This window comes from Fukomys damarensis, unplaced genomic scaffold (assembly GCF_012274545.1).
Source record: "Fukomys damarensis isolate Sample0158 unplaced genomic scaffold, DMR_v1.0_HiC HiC_scaffold_10, whole genome shotgun sequence".
In the NCBI taxonomy this organism is placed as follows: domain Eukaryota; kingdom Metazoa; phylum Chordata; class Mammalia; order Rodentia; family Bathyergidae; genus Fukomys; species Fukomys damarensis.
The window spans coordinates 2,364,353-2,385,047 of record NW_022900922.1 but is presented as its reverse complement, the minus strand read 5'-3'; the positions used below and the strand labels follow the sequence as shown (position 1 = coordinate 2,385,047).

Below are 20,695 nucleotides of genomic sequence, written 5' to 3'. Positions count from 1 at the left end.
CCCCTTCGGTCTGGCCCGGAAACGCACCGCCCCGCTCCGGGCTGCGCGGACTTGGTCCCTGCGGAGGCTAAGCCGCTGGCCCGGTGGAGAAAGAACGGAGCGCAGGGATAGCGCCCGGCCATCTGCCTTGAAGCGAACACGGCCCCCACCCGCAAGGCACCCAAGTCCCAGTTCCTCGGTCTTCCTCTTCCCTGGCTTCTCCTCCCACACCGGTCCCATCCCCCCCGCACCCCCAAGTGTTGGAGATTGAGCCCCGGGCCGTGGCGCTGACCTGCATCTCCACCACCCCTTTTTTTAAAAATTTTGAAACAAAATCTCGCTAAATTACTGAATTTCTCAAGCTGGACTGGAATTTGTGATCTTCCTGCCTCAGCCTACCGGAGTGCCGGGCTTGTGCCAACAGTTTAGCTTTTTTTTTTTTTTTTTTTTTTCAATGAAAGCAATAGACCCCTTGGGAGGGGCAATTTCTCACCCCTGGTCTCCTGAACTTGGCCAAGGAAGGTCTGGCTCTGTCAGTCTGTGAACGTGGCTGTATTCCTGGGTGCCCTACTCTTGTACCATCTTGTAACCAGAGGCATGTGCCAAAAGAGAGCCCTGTCCAGCACAGGCTGGGTGAGGTATGCCTGTAATCCCAGAATTTGAGAGGCTGAGGCAGGAAGATCGCTTTGAGTTTGAGGCCAGCCTGGGCTACATAGTGAGTTCAAGGCCAGCCTGAACTACAAAGACCCTAACTCAAAAAAAAAAAAAAAAAAAAAAAAAAAAAAAAAAAAAAAAGAAAAAGTAAATGTAAGACCCCTCTCCCAGTCAACCTGATGACAGTCACAGGCCTGGAAAGCCAGGACCCGGCCAAGGAGGTGGCTCCACATTAGGGCGAGGTCCCTAACTCAGCAGAGCCAGATGGTGGTGTCGGAAAGGTGGGGGCCGCACTCCTAGGTGACCAGTGGAAGATGCCCCAGAAGGCTCGGGGTCCCCCCAAGGCCTGGCTCACTGGAGGGAAGCAAATGCACCTCCACAGGTGCCCCCCAACTCTCCTAAGGTGGGGAACGCTGCTCAGCCACTGCAGCGCTTGCCTGGCTGGTTTAGGGCTCTATTCAAGACAGTGGGTGCAGAGGGGAAGAAGGAAAGGCCGGGCCACCCCTCTGGAAGCCACTTGACTTTGTGGCCCTCTCCTTCCCAGGGATGTAATCCAGAAATCACAGGCAGACAGGCTCACTTCGGGGTGCGGGCTTCTACAGACCACGAGGGAAGGTGGGGCAGGGCAAGTGGGCGAGTGTGTGGCTGGCATACTGTTTGGAAAGGAAGCACCGAGGCCCAGGCCAGGAGAGCTCCCAGAGCACCAGGAGCGGGGCCCGAGGTGGCGAGGAGTACCTGTCTAGGGCCTTCCCAGTGGGGAGGGTCAGAACAATGCCCAGGTCCTGAGTGGTGAGCAGGCTGGGGACAGCAGGTGCTGGAGGTCTGGCGTGGCCGAGAGGCCCCTGGAGAAGGCCACAGTCCAAAAAGGAGGCTGGGTGATGCCCTGGCACTGTGTCACGGGACTTGTACTTAGCCGGGGGTCCGTCCGGCAAAAGCTGCTTTAGGTCTGCCCTGGTCTCCTAAGGTGCCACCACCGAGCTGATGGAGATTCTGTCCTGAGACAAAGTGTAGGCCCTTGCACCAAAGAGCTAATGGTATTATTACAGAGCAACATAATCCCGTCTCTCATAAACTAAATAGGTTACAAGCATTATCTCACTAAATACACGGCACATCCTCTAAGACAAGTTGATCCCTTTTTATAAATGACACCGTCTGACTATGACACCAGCTCTCGCCCTTGCCACTACTCCTTGGGTTTCCTTCTCTCCTTCCAGCACGTCTCGTTGTACAGCAATGGAGCAAGGGCATTGAGATCTCTCCAATCATCCTCTGTCCTTCCTAAATGGTATCCTGCGAAGTTCTGAGGCTGCCAAGTATGAAGCTTTTTCTGTCCTCAAGAGGCCCGCAGGTAGAAGGGGAGGAAGACAGGCAAACAGATCACTAGAGATGCACTAAATAACTCCATGAACAATCTGAGCCGGGTAGAGTGGGGCAGGCCTGCTATCCCAGCACTGTGGGAGGCTGAGGCAGGAGGATCACAAGTTTGAGCCTAGCCTGGGCAACTCAGCAAATTTGTGAGACCTCATCTAAAAAAAAAAATTTTTTTTTAAAGATACAACCATCTAGCTCAGTACAAAGACTATGTTCACATCATCTCTGGTACAAAAAAAGAGAAAAACAAAGAAAAAAGAGAGAAAAAAGAAAAAGAAGGGAGAAGGAAGGAAGGAAGAATGGAACAGACTCCTGATGGTATGTTGGTCTGGAGGCAAGAGTACCAAGGCGTGCCTCGGAATTCTCCACAGAGGGAACCTAGGCCTGGCTCTGGGATGAGCACGCTCAGGGCTTCCAGAGCAGAGCAAAGAGCTGGTCCGTTGCAGAAAAGGCAAAGGCAGGCTCGGTAGCCCAAGCCCCGAGAAATCCCGTGTGCTCAGAGCGAGAGGTGGGTCCCTGCCACAGGGAAGTGTCTCGTAGCTCAGGCTAAGCGCCGTTATCCTCAGGCCTTGGGGAGCCAGGGATGGTTTCACACACAGGAGCAGCGCAGGTGGGAACAGCAGAGGCTGCAGTCACCGTTCCAGAGACCAGCTTCCCCTGCCCACTCCCACACCCCCGAATGAAGGTGTTCACCCCCATGCCTCCAAGTTTATCGAGTAAGTGCACGGTGACGTTGCTTTTACAAAATGCTTAGGTAAGAGTAACACTGCCACCAAAGCCACCAGTCTCTGTTTTCGAGATCAGGGCAGGGGCGCCTGGTCCTGTGGGGTGGCGGATGGCGGAGATGAGCAGCCGGGCTCTTTGGCCTTGTTGCCAAGTCACTATTGTGCAGGGACAGTTTGATGACTGGGACAGCTGAACGAAGGCCCAGAAGGTGAGCAGGGATCCAGACCAGAATGGGTCCACAGTGGGAGAGAGGGTGAGTCAGGGAGGACCCGCGCTCATGAATATATGGCAGCTACGTCCAGCCCCCACTAATTGATGGGCTCTCTATATATCATCCTGATAAAGGGCCACTGGGCGGTGAATGCTGATGTTTAGAACATCCTGATAGGGCTTTGTTAACAAGAAGATAACAGAGGAGCAAGATATGTTTGCTTCACTACCTATAGATAAACCCAGTAGGTCTTTGTTAACTTTTCATGACTGATGGCAACCACTAACCGTGATAAATAATCCTGGGACGGGGAACTTTGTTTAAGGGCTAGAAATGGGGCCTACATTTTTTGCTCTTCTGAAAGAGGAAGAAGGATTTGCCATGCGTGACGGAGCATATGTTACTGTACAACAGCATTGAAGCCATTTGAAGCCGTCAGCTGAGCCTCTGAACCAGACCGAACCTTCAGTGCTTTTCAGGGTGGGCTGTGCTCCCATTGCATGGAAATTCTGCAAGCCTGAGGTGCCGATTGCACAAACAAGTCTTCAAAGGGTCAGCACATCCTTGAGAAGCTAACACACACGTTTTGATAGCAGCTAGACCCTGGTAGATGTACACTTACTGTCCTTTTTATTCTTGCAGCACTGAGGCTCACACTCAAGGCTTTACACATGATAGGCAGGGGCTCTCTCAGGGAGCCCAGTAACTGCTTTCTCATACAAAGGCTGATTTAAAAAAAAAATATATATATATATATATGGTGGGTGTTTAAATTTTTAAGAACGCATTACAGTAAAGGCACATTGTTACCAATCACCCCGAAGGTACTCCCCTCACCTCGAACACCCCGACCCCACCGTCCTTGCCGCTTTCCGAAGCAGTTCTGGAAGCCCTCTTCATGAGTGTCTTTATGGTGGGATCAAAACTGGAGCAGAAATGCTGCTGCTGAGGGCTGTCCGAGGAATAAAGGTGGGCTCACGAAGCACTAGCGTGCCCTGGTCCACTTTCCCACCAGGTCTGGCACCTGGTGGCTTGTGGCTCTTCCCCAAAGTCAAAAGGATTGTGACAGAGGCTGTTTTGAACCAATCCGGGGCATCCAGATAGCAACCATGAGACCACAGCTAAAGACATCCACGAAAGACATCCAGCACTGCTCAGAAAGTGGTCGGAGCGGTCTGTGGCCGCACCGGCCCGAACGCGCCGGGTCTTGTCTGATCTCGAACGTGACGTGGGATCTGGTCAGTACCTGGATGAAAGAAAGGAGCAGGAGGTGGGACAGATGGTGTTCGATGTCGATGTCAACGGGCAGTATCGCGAGGAGGATGAATGGCGATGTGCCTTTCACTGTAATGAATGCTAAAAGATTTAAATAATCACTGTATATATGTATATTTGCGGGGGTAGCTGGGGCGCGAACTCAGGACCTCGCGCTGGTGCAGCTCCACCCCAGCCCACTCACTATATATTTTGATCGTGCCTCATACTGTACTTGCAAGGGTATGGTGGCTGGAAATGTTTGACTTTGCAACACGTTATAAGTTGCCAAGTCTTATGCCAGACAGAGTGCGGAACAAGGATTTATTTGTATTTATTTACTTATTTTTTAAAAGAGGAGGAAATGAGACCGTTGTTTCCCACTCTTTAAGTGAGGTCTTGTCTATGGAGGCTCCTCGTGCCTTTAAAGAAATAGAACTTTGGGGTGCAGCTCTGCCCACAAACACCCCAAACCAAAGTCTTTGGGCACGTTCCATGCAGCTGTTTGATAAATGCAGTACAAAGACAGAAAACTTCGCTGCTGTTGGGAAAAAAGTATTATTGCACTGTTATCTTTAACGCCATCTTTTAAAAAGAAGGCAATCATTTTTACTAAAAACATCATTTGAATTTTATCTTGGCTAAACCGCTTGGGAGGAAGGGAGGGGGTCTGACCTGACCTTATAATCTTCCCTAACCTGCAGACTAATCAATTTTGATGGAAAAAAATGATATCGGGCTCCGAAGTTAACCAGATTTGCCTTCAGTAAATGGAGGTCCTGGGTGAAATGATGTCTCTTAATAAAAAGAATATTAAAAGGAATTCATTCTTGATGTAGAAAAAATTACTATTTGCAAAAGCCGCAGGTTATGTCCGTTCCAAAGTAGGAGCAAAAGTAGGGAAGATTTGTGTGTGTGTGTGTGTGTGTGTGTGTAATAGGTGACTAATGAGAAAGGGCTATTGTAACTCAGTGTCCTTTTCAGTTCACACAGAAAACCCCAGTCAGATTCACTATATGGGGTAAGCTCAGTCCTGAAGGCATCAGATTTGACTTCCTAGACTCCCTGGAACCACAAGTTCACCTCCCAAAGGGCTTGGGCTCAACCCTTTCTCCTTTCTAGGCAATAAAAAGCATGGAAACCAGGTTATCTCTGCAGCCGACCGACTTTCAGGAAAGACCCTGAAAACAGAGAAGGGGCGGACCTTCCAGACCGCGTGGTGCTCCCCAGAACAGTGGGTGTTTGCTGCAGGGGCGGCTAAACTTCTTGGGGCCAGCCAGCAACTAAACGCCACACTGATCCCGGGAGATGCGTCAACTCGGCTTTTCATAGAAGGCCATTTAAAAGCCTGCACTAGACCGCGGGGGGAGCCGGCTCCACTTACCCCAGCAAAGCCAGCGGTGGCTCCATCAGATTAGGAGCCAGAGGGCTGGGGGATTGGAAATGTTTACTTTGGTGCTCAGTATTCCGCGGCACCTCTACAGTGCCTTCATATCTTAGCACTCTATATTTTGCATTCCTGATGAGTGGGTCAGCTCAGGTACAGCATGATTAATGTTTCGTTTAGGGTGTTTTTTCTTCCTTTTTTTTTCCTCTACCTTCTTTTTCTTTTTGGCTCGCCTGAGCCTCGACAGTCAATTACTGAAATTCTAGCTTTCTCTCTCTCTTTTCTTTTAACCGTGCCCTGGTGCCTTACACGAAGCCCACTGTTTTCACCTGCCTCTGCACATACCGGTTGTCTAATTTGGTGAATACTCCACTTGATATGAAAGATAGGCTCTTCTCGTGAAAAACTTAAAAATAGGAAAGTCAAGTGAAGCAATCGCACGGCGCTCATGAGGACAAGCACAGGTCCGGGCTGCAGTCTGTCTCGGAGCGTGTGCTGTCCTCACACCTGAGCAACGGCGGAGGGCAGAGACGCACGGGTCACCCCGGCCTCGCCCCACCTTTGCACCAAACCTTTGATTTCTCTTCTGACGACCACTAATCAGACATGATCGCCAACTGTATAAAAAAATCAGCTGGCAAACTCTGATCAACCACAGTCTCTCTTTTTCGTGTCACATTACACATGTTCAAAGTTAAAGCCTTTGGTGTGACTTTTGCACCTGAACTACGTAACTGTAAACATTATGAACATAAACCGAATATGGAGTATTCTGAGCCCGGCAGAATAACAGCACCCTATATTTTTACACAAATGTCCTTCATAGGAATCTGTACACACACTTAGCGAGGCTTCCTGAAGACAGAGCAGGCAGCTGTCAGACATCGACATTAATGGGTTGTTTTGCAAAGAAACTGAAGGAGCCGCTATGGCCTAGGTACGCATTTTGAATTCAGCCAGGATTTCTGCTGCATTAAATTACTGTATTGTCTGTGACTACAAGCTGAAACTCTGGGCTAGCTTTGTTTTGGTAGCTTGGTCATTTGAAACTCTCAGGCAGGATTTAGTATTTCTATAATCTATAAATGGACTCTCTCTGATGTCTCTAATAATGTGAACTGAAGTTTAGTGACAATAATTTGCACAGAAAAAAACATATGAGAAAATAACTAACCGTCCGAGAAGCGGAGAAGGGCTTAGATCGGGCTGGGGATGTGGCGTGGTGGCAGGAGCTCTCACCCGGCGTGCAGGAGGAGTTCAATCCCCTCCTGGCTGCTAGAAACTCATGAGGACAGTTTGCATGTGCCTAGGTTCAGGGCATGCATGTGGGGAAGTTATCGACGGCTACAAAAACACACCACATTTTTCACTAAAATGTGACAACTGCTCATGTGCGTAGGTGTGGATTCCTGGACACAATCTGTGCACCTCATGTTAGGAAGGTGGAACTACCTTGCTTTTTCTCTCCACTCACCTTCCTCCATTTTATTGACAATAAAGCAAATGTCCCCGTGTAGTTCTGCACAGACTCCTGCCACTGAAGGCATTCTGGGCAGAGGAAAGCTGGTAGCCCTCTCTGCCTCCCTACCCTGCCACATCCCGTGAGAGCCGAGGCATTTCTACCGTTTCTAGGTTGGAGGGACAGGCCCGGCTCATCTGCCTACTTTTGGGATCCTTTTAAAGTCTGCCTCCTCTTCCTTTCTTTTCTGATTTTAAGTCCATTCTTTAGGTTAATTTGGCCAAATTCACATTTTAATACGTTTGGGGGAAGTAGTTTGTGGGCATTTCATTCAATTTTTTTCAGGACTGGGGGTCAAGCCAGGGCCACCCAGGAGCTGTTCCCATCCGACGCTAATGGACAAGGTAACAGGCACCTCGTGTGTCAGACCTTGAAGGCAGAAAGTATTTCTTCAGGTGCTCTCATCTTACACCAGAGCATTAGAGCTACAAGAACACATAGATCCTACGTGACCTTTTGTTTCCAAATGCAAGAGCAGAGGCTGTTGGAGGAGTCAGGCCATGGAGTTAGTGCTGGGACCGTCCTGTTCCTGTTGCTGGGCCCAGCCCCTTCTCAGCCATGCAGAAGTTAGGAGTGTGACAGCGATGTCGTGGATCATGCTTACCTTTTGGACGCTGTACTGTCCAATGCGGCAGCCAGCTTCCAGCTCCCTGTGGGTGTTGACATTTAAATTAGTTAAAATTTAATGAATTAGGTCCAGTCCCTAAGTTGCACAATTCAGAAGTTTAAAGATTCCCATCTCTCAGGAAGTTCCGTGGAAGAGCCTGCACCCTGGCGTTGAGTGCAATGATTAAAGAACACTGATAGGTATACACTGAACGGATTCCTAAATCTCTAGTGGGTGGTATGCCCAAAACTAGTGCACCCAGAGGCTGGAATGTATTTAGAAAACTTGGAGAAGTCTCTGCTGATTCTAAGTGTAAGTTAGGGTCTTAGTTTATCTGACGTACAGTCTATACTGGTCTTAGGGAGGCCTGAGGCTGACCAAGAATGAAAGTACGTGGTGGGCATGGTGGCACATGTCTATAATCCTGGGAGGCTGAGGCAGGAGGATGGCAAATCTGAGTGCAGCCTGAGCAACTTACTGACTTAGCAAGACCCTGTCTCAAAAGTAAATAAACAGTGGGGAACATAGCTCAGTGCAAAGGCCCTGGGTTCAACTCCCGATACTTCTGGGGAAGAAAAACAATGGCAGCACAGCCTGGACCTGTTGGACGTGGGAGAGCCTAACGATCATTTCCTCCGAGACACCCTTCCACGTAAGGCTCTGAGGTTGCTGACCCTGACACCAACACACCCATAAAATCGAGCGCACACTGACTGGCTGCATGGCACCAGCGGCTGTCAGTCCTGCTGGTGCAAGTCTGCTGCTGAGTCTTACTTAGCTCCCTGTTCCGCACACAGACGTGTGTGCACTCCACAAATGTGCAAGACTGAGCTGGACCAGCCACTCGGGAGGAAAAGTGCATTGGGAAGACTCCGTCTCTCCTGGCCTTCTTCTATGCCAAACGATCAAATCATTGATTACAAAAATTGCTTACTTAACGTCACAGCCAACATTTTACTTTTTTATTTTTGTTTATACTTTTGCTGAAATGGGGATTGAACTCAGGGGCTTCATACTACCTACATCCCCAGACTTTTAAAGTTTTTCATTTCGAGACAAGGTCTTCTTCCATTGTGAAATTACCCGCAGGCTGCGTGTTGTGACTTGTGTCCAGATGTCCACCAGAAGCCTCTTGTGGTCATAGGCAGGGCTTTCGGAGGCGGCTGCATCTACAGAGTGATGCTGAGGTGGGGGGTGTGATGCCCGGATGAAGCGTGTGAGTGCCCCACCCTGAGGGTGCACGTACGTCTGTGCACCCCGAGGTGCGTAAGGCACGAGGGAGAGAGAGTCCTCTGCTGCCTCCTGCCTGCTCTGTGATGCCCCTTTGCCGTGCCTTCCAGCCCTTGCAGCCAGATGACAATGGACTAAAACCCTACACATGGCGAGACCAATAAACCTTTCCTCCCTTAACTTTCAGGTATTGGGTATTTTGTCATAGCAATTAAAAAAATAAAAAAAGTAACTACGACACAGGGCTTGAACTTGTGATCCTCTCAGCTCAGCCTCCCGTGCTGGGACCCAGTTCCAACTTTTCAGGCCTAGACTGTACTACCAAGACCATTCTTTTTGGATGGGGTGTTGCAGTTTCAGAAACAAGATTCACAGAAAACCCAGAATTCACAGAAGCACTGAAAAATCACAGAAACAGCAAAATAACATATTAATGATTAAACAAGAGTCACAATAGCTATCATTTATTGAATTTTTATCTGTTAAATGCTTTAGATATGATTTCATTTAGTTTTACAATGGTCCAATGCACACTTTCTTATTTTTCTTCTTTTACAGGAAAGGAAATTAAGATTCCTAAAGACTTTCAAGTTCAAATGCTTTCAGCCCTGTTCTCAGCCAGACACAGGAAGACCGAACAGAACCCAATCCTCCCGATGGCGGGAGAGGAGACCGCTGAGCATGTCAGGAGCTGCCTTCCTGTGGCTGCGGTTGGTGCCACTACGCCTGCAACACGGGCTTCTCTGGGAGGCTGAGGCAGGAGAGTCACAAGTTCAAGTGGGGGTGGGGGGTCCTCCCTTATACTTTTTTACCGGGGATTGAACTCGGGTCCTTGCGCTTGCAAGGCAGGCCACCAAACCACGGAGCTAAATCCCGGCCCTCCTCCCTTATACTTTAAACAAGCAAACAGACAAACTCTATGGGTGTTTGGTTCACAATTTTCACTTTGAGACAAAGTCTTCTTAGATTGTGAAACTCCGGACTGGGTGTTAGGTTTTCTCATTCTTCTTCGGTGGGTGAGAATTTGCCTTATTCTTTAAGCAAGGATCGTCTCCCCAGGCATTTGGCATGATTGCATTTATACAAATTTAGTTTGTGCAACCCGGAATACCTCTATCCCAAAAGATAGAGACACCTACTTTGCTGCTTTTTGTTATCAGCTCCAATAATTATTCCTGGGCAGGTTGCAACTTTGTAAAGTTCCGTTTTTCCCACTGAAATGGATTGCTTTGTTTTTTTTTTTTTTTGTATTAGGGATTAAGCCCAGGGCCTCACACACCCTACACACATGTACCGTGGAGCTACCCGCCACCCTCAGGTTGTTTGCTTTTCCTTTTCTCCTCTCTTCCTTCTTCTCCTCTCTCAACCCCTTCCTCCTCTCTTTCTCCACCCACCCTTCTTCCTCTCTCTCGGCCTCAGGCAGGCTCACAACACTCCTGCGTCAGCCTCCCTAGTGTGGGGATTTTAGCCATGCATCACTATGCCTGGCACTTTTGTTTTACTTTTAAAAGAAACGTCATGCAATTTCTTCTTACAGCATTTTGCACTGTCTCCTTCGTCTCCACCCCCAGCTGACCCTGGTCAAACTGTAGTAGAAACAGTAATCTGTCTGTGGCTTCTAGTTTGAACCCAGTTTCAAGCTGTGTCCTCCTTCCAGATCTGTGCGTATTACCTGTTAACGTTCTCTACCACTAGGGGCCAAGGATTTAGCTCGGCAGTTCTGCCACCTCCCTTGCAAGGACAAGGTCCCGAGTTTGATCCCCGGTGTCCCCTCAAAAAATAAAGTCATATGCCACAATGGGGACATGTGCTGTCATCTTTGTGCCTCAGGCTACACAATACGCCTGGCCCAGGAAGATGACCTGCGAGCTTATTTTTGAGAAATGTGTGGACTGGCTCGGTGGTGGACATTCCCAACCTCATCAGGACCGGTTAAGTAAGTGCAATGCAGCTTAGCTACGTCCCCAGTCCCTGTCTGTTTTTGTTGATGAAAACAGCCATGTCAAAAATTAATCAAATTGGGCTGGGGATCTGGCTCATTGGTGCTGCCGCCTGCCTCATAAGGGCAAGATCCCGAGTTCGATCCCTGGTACACCCCCCAAAAGTAATCCAGTGAAGAAAAGATGAAGAGTTGTATAACTAAATCCAGTTTCAAAGAATCTTTCTAAAAGCTAGCAAAAGCCAGGCAAGGTGGCACATGCCTGTAACTCCAGCACTTGGGCAGCTGATGCAGGATTGTTGTGGGTTCAAGGCCAGCCTGGACTACAATAGGGAGTTCAAACCTGCCTGAATTACACAGCAAGATCTTATTACAAACAAACAAACAAACAAAAGGTAGCAAAAACAAAAACAAAAGAAGTTTAATCATGATCCCATATAGTATATGAAATAATCAGAACACAGCTGGTATGGCTGGACAATTTGAACTTCCTCTGCTAAGTACATCTACAGCTCTAAACGAGGTACCTAGAAGTAATGTAAACACTTTCTTCCAACCATTTAATTGGCAATAGTTAATTTATCAAGGACAGTAACAGTGCCATTTTTCAGTGGCCATTCTGTTTCTCTTTTTAAAAAACAGGACCAAACAAAAACTTACAAGACTTTAAAAGGTTAACAAAATGCTGACTAGTTACCAAGAATGTGCAGTAGGAAATTACTGCTTAGGGTCCAGTACCAAACATAATGCTTCTGAGTTGGATGCAGTGGGCATGCACTTGTAATCACAGCTACTCCAGAGGCTGAGGCCAGTCTGAGGCCAACCTGGGCCACTCACTGAGATCCCGACTCTCTCTCAAACAAAATGACTCTATCCTGAAAGCTCAACACATTTATTTTCATAGAAAAAATTTATATCTACATATTTTTTCATGTAAATTCTCCTCTCTTAGTCCTAGGACAGTTCATAGAAACATTTGCTAAGCTTTTACTTTGTTGTAAATATAAGCATTTTCAAATATAAAGCTGTATTAACATTAAAAACCAGTTGCAGTCTAAATTGGATGGAAGGGTTGGGTACAGAAAAATGGGCAGGCATGGTGGCATACACTTGAAATCCCAGCACTCTGGGAGGCTGAGGCAGGAGGATTCCAAACTCAAATGCAGCCTGGACAATTTAGCAAAACTGTCTCAAAAATTAAAAAAAAAAAGAAAAAATGGGCAGGGGATGTTACTCAGAGCAAAGGCCCTGAGTTCGATTCCCAGTACCATGCGTGCGCGCGCGCACGCGCACACACACACACACAAAAAAGGCAAAGATTAAACAAGTGTTGGCCATGCTTAGAATCTACTGTGACACATTTTGGTGCAGAGCTCTGCAGGAACGACTGCAAAGCCAGGGGCAAGCGGAGAGACTACAACACCTCGGGAACCGCGCCCTGGGAGGCACGCTTGGTTTCCATGTCCACCAAGCACATGCCCAGACTCAAGGAATCAAAATGTTTAACCCTGTTCTCCTATGAACTGAAAACTTTGTTGCCTAGGGCGAAAAATTCACTAGTAGTTGTTTTAATAACTCATGTGTACACAAGAGGTTTTACTAATTTATTAACGATGTGGGTGCCGGGGATGGAACCCAGGGCCTTGTGCATGCTAAACACATGCTCTACAATGAAACTGCACCCCCAGCCAAAATGTTTCATTGAAACGAAATGAATATAAACTGTTCAGCTGCCCATCTAAATATCTAATTTCAGTGTCCTCTCCTGGCCTGCACACATGGCTTAACAGTTACTTTATACTTTTTAGGCTATAACTAAAGCAAGATACTCAAAAGAAATAGTTTTCTAACAGAAATGACAGATAGCATTGTGGAAAGAGACATTATTCAGGGCATTATCTGTTTCATTCTTCAGTCAAGGTAACTCATCTACTTTTTAAGACTTAAACTTCGAAAGAAAACTGCTATGATCTGGAGAGATTGGCCATAAAACTATTTGTATTGAAAACTTAGCCAGCCTGTCTTTAGTGAACTTCATTCATTAGCATTCTCAGTGGGAAGATTTCCATATCTCCGCGTTCATTTTATACTTTAATTTGGTTAGTAGGTCTTTGTTTAAGTGTCCTATTGAAAGGAGAACAAAGGCGGTTTGGGTGACACAGTGGAGTAGTGCACTATATTTTATCTCTGAAAAAAGCCCGACAAAGTCAGAATACTCTGATACCCTCTGATTTTCTTCAGGACGTTTGGAACCACAAATCAGCTGGAGGATAAAGGTCCTCACTCTACTTAACAGCAGACATCTTCAGAAGAAAAACACCTTGTTGGCCCTAAAAATCAAGCTTTGCCAACTCTTTCTGACCCCAAAGGCTGATTATCGTACCAGTAGAGCAGCTCAGTTTCCTGCAAGGGTCTGGTTCTTAAATACCACCTCCTCCAGTAAAATCGCAAGCCAGGGTAAGTTCTTTTTCTCACTACTTCTCTTTATAAAGCACTGATGCTATTGAAATGATAGTGCTGGGTAAATGAAAACAGGACGGGATTTTACTTCCAACTGGAAAACTTCTCTCCAAAGGGAAATACTTTTCATTCCTTTGCACCTAATTCTGTTACAGAAGTTCCTCACATTCCTGCTGCTGGTGATTTCTTTCCCCCTCAAAAGTCAAGCCCCATTTTTCCTTACAGTTTGGGCTTCCTACAGCTTTCTCCCGATATCGGCTTTTGCTTTTCCTGTTTTGTTTGACTCCATTTAAGGCGAGTAAGATAATCTCCGTGTCTTTGTAACATCTGTAGTTTTTATACGTTGCTCCTTTTCTTCTGCACAACTTTCTAACTTCGTTTTGTAACACAGGTTTTATTTTCTAATCCACATTTCTTTTTGCAGTTTCTTGAACTTGCTTGGTTGGTGTCACAGACAGCCATCCAGTAGAGGCGAAGAGCACCAGTTCATTTTACACAGGCCACTGAGCAGTCGTAAGATGGTGACAACTTTGGGTCTCTGGTGATCTCGACTAGATTCGACTCACTGACCTAGAGCTGAAGGCTCTGTACTCCATTACTAATCCCTTGAGCCACCCAGCCCCCTGAAAATGATTCTTTGGTTTTATTATTGCAAAGACCATTTATAAAATCATGAACTGGATTTAGGAAAGCAACCATGAAATAGTGAGGGACAACAAACTGATTGAAATTCCTTAAATGTAGTACGGGCTGAAGTCTCTCAGTGGACCAGGGGAAAGGTTATATATAGGCACCTCCACTCTTACTTCGGGGGCATGAGCTACTCACTTAAATGTGGCAACTTTAGATCCTCTGACCATGCCTCAAGGAACTAAAATCCTAAAGTAAGAAAATGGAAAAGCAAACTATGAAATAGCCAACAATCTTTATTTCATACTTCCCCCACCCCTCAATCCCTCTCCAGAAAGCACTAATGGGTATATCTGTGATTGTGAAAATATTGTATAAAGTATTTGAATGACCTCAAATTAATAAAACAAAAAACACATATCTCAACATACTTTTTGTTTCTGCAGGAGAAGAAAAATTCTAACCTCTACAACAAGGAGGGCAATGATACCCTGCACTTTGAAAAAGGTCGACCCCACTTCCACCCGCCTGCAATTTGACATTCATTCTGTAACCACATAGTAAGTTTGAAATATGACTAATTCACACACTAATATCAACTGACTTGGCAGTCAAGAAAAATCACATTTTCTATAAATGTATTGGTATTAGATTCAAAGCCCATATTCTAGCATTCCAGATCTCTATCACAAGGGCCCAAACTGGGATTATTTCAAAATCAAGGAAAAGTCTATTATTTATTCCCAAATCGTTAAAATATGCTAATAAAGTTAAATTTGATGTTTTTACATTAAAAATAAAATATTTGGTTTACTTTCAGATACCTACAACATATAATAAATAGTGGGCAGTATAGCAATATAATAAAGTTTTGTCATACCCTGAAATTTGATGTTTTCTTTAAAAAAACATAATATACTTCATTTCAGCCTTAAAGTACAATATCAATGAACAAATCTGTAGAAATAAAACAATATAACACAAAATGCTACAGTTATAGTTTTAGGTTGTTTTTTTCTTTCATGGAAACTATATGTCCTTTTAATAAAAGTAAATAAATTTACAGAAACAAAACAGACAACAAAGGAAACAATTCCAAATCATAAGCTCTAGACCTAAATCGCCTTGTTTTCCTCCCAACTGGCCCCGCCCCATGACCTGGCTCTGCGCAAGTCCGCTCAGCCCAAAGTAAATTACTCTGCCCTATGGCTCTTTTTCTCTAGTCTCCTTTGCTTATGTACAGCAGTAATTACAGACATGGCTGAAATCACAGTGGATTTCAGAGAAAGCCAGAATTAAACACGATAAAAATTTTAAAAATAACTACTTCATAAATATTTATTATTTACATTAGGGGAAATTTTTTAGTATGAAGTTTTTACACAAGTTGATGAAATGTACAAGCAGTGAGAAGAGACTCCAGCAGTTTAAGGAAGGGCAAAATTAGAATGCAACAAAGGTATAAAATACATTAAACAAAAATAATCTGCACAGAAGCAAACAGGACATGATAGAAACCTTTTTCTTAAAAAATATAAGGTATTTCACAAAAGCCTGAACATTTTACATGTTAGTACTAAAAACAGGGCGCGGGTGGGGGCAAGATTCATATATTCTCATCACAAAAATATTTGCCAATACTGCTCCAACTGGAGTTTTCTTTTACGTTATTATGATTATCTGACTGCAGAGGGAAAGGAGTTGAAACTGTGTACAGACTGATGATATCACCCTTAAGTGACAATCAAGGAAGTTTGCATTATCTTCTTAGGTAACACCTTACTGAAAAGGCCCTGCAGACAGCCACGGGAGTCCAGAGGGAAGATGTTCGGTCTTCTGCTAATACTTGTCACTGGTAATAGAAAAACGGAGGCGAGCAGCCCTCGGGCCACGCCCCTGCCGGGGTCCTTCACCCACACGGCCTGGGAAGCACAGGCCAGCGGCCCAGAGGGATGATCCAGAGTTCCGGAGCGGGAGGCCGCGCTGTCCTCCACCTCCACCTTCCCGGGCTCCTCATCCCAGGGCCTGGGAGCAGAGCCCGCGCGAGCGCACACCCGCCCGCCCTCGGGAGATGTCAGTGCGCTCGGTGCTTCCTCTTCTTGTGCTTTTTATCTTTCTTCTTGTTGGCACACTTTGGGCAGAACCACTGCATCTCTTCTGGTGGTGCAGCCATTACCCCAACACAGGGCCTGCGAGTCAAACACAGAGGCGTTTTTCTCTATGTTTATCTACCCCATACCCCATGCTGTACTGGGGCTTGAGCCCAGGGCCTTCATATTCAGCTACATCCCCAGCCCTTTTTATTTTTAAAATTTGCTAAATTTGCTAAATCGTTAAATTGCCCTGGCTGGGCTTGAACTTGAAATCCTTCTGCTTTATCCTCCCAGAGTCCTGGGATTATAGGTGTGAGCCACCATGCCTGGCCTGTTTTTTTCCTTCCTATATTTTCTTTTTTATTTTTCAGTGCCAGGGATCAAACTCAGGACCTCCTGTGCTTGCCAGGCAGGCAGTGGAGCCACTGAGCTACATCCCCGGCCCTCCTTCCTGTATTTTGAAGACATTCTTAAAGTCATGGTATATTTATACCTATTCTTTTCCTTTCTATATTTTCAAATCACTTAAAAAGTCTGATCTATTACCATAAGTCAAAGTCAAATAGCTACAGGGCCGGGGATGTAGCTCAGTGATGCCACACCTGCTTTGCAAGTGCAAGGTCCTGAGTTCGATTCCCAGTACCATAAAAAAAGAAGTCAACTGGCTTTAATTTATACATCACTTTTTATTGTTGGGCATGTGGATTATTAGAGAGATTAATTTCTCCTTCCTATTTGCCAGAAATATTATAATTCTGAACAATGGCTTTGTTTTTCTCCTGTAGATATCATATACTATAACTGAACAGCAACCTTCTTACAACTGATATTTTAAAAAACAAAGTAAGAAGGGGCTGGGGATTTAGCTCAGTGCTGCCGCGCCTGCCTCACAAGCACAAGATTCTGAGTTTGATCCCTGGAACCAAAAAAAACAAAAAACAAAACAAAGTAAGAAGGCTGAATATATTTTGGTTGAGCTTTTTTAGATCTGAGGAACTGCAGGAAAGGTTTAAAACAGATGAAGCCAGGCACAGTGGTGCACGCGTTAATCTCAGCAGTAGGGAGGTTGAAGCAGGAGGGTCTTGCGTTCCAGGCCAGCCTGGGTTACAAAGCAAGACCTTGTCTCAAAAACAAAAAACAGGGGCTCGGGATTTAGTTCAGTGGTGACACCACCTGCCTTACAGGTACAAGGTCTTGAGTTTGATCCCCAGAACCAAAAAACAAACAAAACAAAACAAAAGCCAAAAAACAAAACCAACAACCAACCAATCCCAAACTCTGCAGACAATCCGTCTTTGTCTCTGCAGTCTGTCAAGCACCGCAGCTCTTACAGAGCGTCAGTGGACAGGAAGGAGAGGACGACCCTGTGTCTCCTCTTTTTTATAAGGAGGACAGAGAAGCTAAGCAAAACAGCCAAGACTTCACCTGAATACCAAGAGGACAACGGATCTCAATTTACCGCCTGTGCGCTGGGGAGCGGCTGCACTGGCCCTGAAGCGCTCATCTGCAGACCGCACAGCCACCCGCTCTGCACTGTCCTGAGGGGCTGGCAGCGCCCCGGCCACTCACCAGTGATACCAGTCGTCACAGTCGTCGCAGCCGATCATCGGACTTCCGTCGTCGGGTTTGTTACACCCAGGACAGATCCAGATCTGATTGCCCCACTCATCACGGATCTGGCGTTGTCACAGGGGAAGGGGCACAACCGAAGACGGCACGGGAGAAAGAAGCAAAAGCAGCCAGGTAAGAATGACGGTCTACAGACGAACAAAGGGAGCTTAAACACAGGACAGTAACACTTTAACTCTGCGACCCTGGTCACCGCCACGTTGGACCTACGTGAAATGGAAAGCTGCTACCAAGTACCCCGCGAGAAGACTTTTCTGGTTAATATTCTAGACTCTCATTTTATAATGAGAGCCATTTAATAATCCTCTCAACAAAATGATCTGCAAATTCCTAATGATCCAGGTCTTCGTAGCAGTAATAATTGCTATTTTTGAAAGCTGTAGAGCTCATCGAACTATGGTTTCCTCAACCGTGTTCACAGGCACAGGATTAATCCAAACAGCCCAATGTGCATGTGTCCCCTTATTACTCATTAGCCAAACCCTTCTCTTGAACTGGCTGATAAGATCAAGGGTATAAAAGGGTTGTTACTGAGTAACTTTCCATTCCCTTTATGACATTTTTAGAAAAGTACAATCGACTAAAGGGCAAATGAAATAAGCGTTTTGGGAGGTCAGAGAGCTACATATTTAAACATTATTTTGCTATGAGTAGCCTAGGTCCCCAGTTTACTTTATTAATTTAGCAGTTCTAAGGAGAAAGCATCCCTAATTTACCAGTTCTTCAAATTTTACATTATCAAAACCAATCTGGAAGAAGCAATTCTAAAATGTGAGCTCTAGAAAACAGAACAAGTAAAAACTAAATTTCAGCCTTCACAGTAAGACAGCAATACTTTTACTTATTTTGCAAGGTGTGGATTCTTCCTATACACTTTTAAATATAACGTTGACTAGATATGAAAAAAAAAAAGAAAGAAATGGGTTTCTTTGTGTGCGAGGAGGGCACCAGGTGCGCAGGTTTTTCGCTCTACTGACTGGCTCACTCTCTGGAAATACGACAACGGCAGACTCCACTGATCTGAAGATTTCCTAGAAGACTGAAGCAGGACCATCTCTGCACCCTCCAGTTTCAGGGCAGCTGTGACACCAGGAGGGCCGGCAGTCACACGAGCCATCTGTCCAGCGGCCACAGCGAGCCCAGCACCCTGTGCCTGAAGCTTTCATGCATGGCTGGGGCTGCGGCTGGTTGGCTTTTCTGGAAATCAGCAGCGTGTGACTGCGTCACATGAAAACACGCTCCACAGCATCTGGGACAACACCGAGTACTGCAGTTCACCAGTTCTTTCAGACACAGCCTTCCATTTAGGCGTCGCAGAACAAGCTCTGGACAGGTGAAGAGTGGGGAACTGGAGCTCCAACAGCACACGTTAGAGAGCGGCAAAATCAGCCCTTTGGCCTCATCACGCCCTGTCCTCTATCCACGAAGTGTCTCTTCAGGAATCAGGAGGTTTTTCAACTCCACCATCTGTTCCAGTGGGACCCACTTCCGTGGAGTCAGCACAAAACTCCCCCGGAGTCAATGTTTTCGGGCTCAATGACAGCACGTGGACAGGACAGTGCCTCTGCCTCGGGTCCCTCCGTGAGACGAACGAGGGGAGGAAGCAGAGGGGACGAGGCGGAACGCTGTCCCGACCGGCTCACCTCCGTGAGGGCTGGCGCCTCGGCTCAGCACCAAAGCAACTGGGCCCTTAAACCGCCAGGGTGATGACCACAGCTCTGCTAAAGTCACATCTTTTCTTTTGGCTCTGTCAATTTAATATTTCCCTTTAATTTTTCACATCTATATCCTCCGAGCACATGTAAGTTTTTTTATACCTACTGGTATTGTCATGGCTTCACAACATTGATGTTCACCTAAATTCCCTTCCAAACTTCTCTAAGCAACACGACAGTCTAGAATAACACTACCGTGGGTCCCAGCCTGCTAAGTTCTAGTCACTGCCTACTCCCAGAGGCCAGCTCCATCACTAGCCAAGGATGTCACTGCAGGCGGAGCTAGAGTCCCAGCGATGTGAATGCCGCCATGGGCCCAAAACACTTTGTTAGCCGGGTTGGTGGGGCAGCCCTGCAACCCCAGTCTTTGGGAGGCTGAGGCAGGAGGGCCGCCATGAAGATGAGGTCAGCCTGAGCCCTACAGTGAGTTCAAGGGCAGCCTGGAATACACAGGGAGAGCCTGTCTCAAAAAGCCAAAACAAAACACTTGTCTGTTCATGTGTCATTCTACAGTGCTCACAGAACACAGCTTTAGAAGCACTTCACGACTAGACTGAGTTCAGGATTTGAACAGATCTGATATTCAGCATGGGGAAACGCCTAAAACCAGTCCCAGGACAACATGGACTCCTTCGGCATGGTGGGCTTATAGTCTAAAGTCACGCTTGGATACTCAGGGAACTCTGTGGCCTGGGAGTTCATCTGTACTAAACACACAAGTCCTGATACAGTCTGAATCTTGGCCTGTAAAATGCGATCAATAGTGCTACAATTCAATGACACCAGCTGATTCATAAAATCTGTGCATAGTATATAAATTATACTTTGAAAGGAATAATTATTGATTAAGAACTTCAATATAGAATTTAGGTATTACTATTTGCATAGTCACTGATAATTGCCATATACAGGTACACGGTCACATCCTAAAACCATATAATGAAAAACAACGCTTTGACATATTTATGGAGAATACATATGTGAGCATTGTACTATAATATTTCAAAGCCAAGTCTCCAAATACAATGAAAACACTTTTCCAATCACGATGACTTGCCCTGAGCTTCAGCAACGGTATACAGGAGCTTGGCAATCTACAATACTCCGAAAGGCTCCGCGCAACGACCCAGAGCGACTGCGTACGCGCAGAGCACGTACCACGTAGGTGCTGACGGTCTCGGTCACGACGCTCCGCACGGGCGCCTTGGAGGTGGCCGCTGCTGTGAGGGCCGGAGCCAGGGACGGCAGGAGAGCGGGGCACGCTGCTGCGGCCGGAGGCAGGAGCGGC

The 20,695-nt window shown here is 46.4% G+C and overlaps 1 protein-coding gene across 1 annotated transcript in view; it reads right to left on the bottom strand.

Moving 5' to 3' along the window:
* Positions 1 to 14,944: 14,944 nt before the first annotated feature.
* The window catches only part of Taf3 (TATA-box binding protein associated factor 3), a 171,853-nt gene continuing 166,102 nt past the window's right edge, over positions 14,945 to 20,695 (bottom strand). Inside the window, exons 6-8 of the mRNA XM_033761816.1 lie at positions 20,566 to 20,695; positions 17,633 to 17,739; positions 14,945 to 16,159 (exon numbers count right to left, since the gene is read on the bottom strand). The exon at positions 20,566 to 20,695 is cut by the window's right edge and continues 45 nt beyond it. Of these exons, the coding sequence (XP_033617707.1) occupies positions 16,045 to 16,159; positions 17,633 to 17,739; positions 20,566 to 20,695 (352 nt within the window). The 3' untranslated portion in view covers positions 14,945 to 16,044. The remainder of the gene's footprint in view (positions 16,160 to 17,632; positions 17,740 to 20,565) is intronic.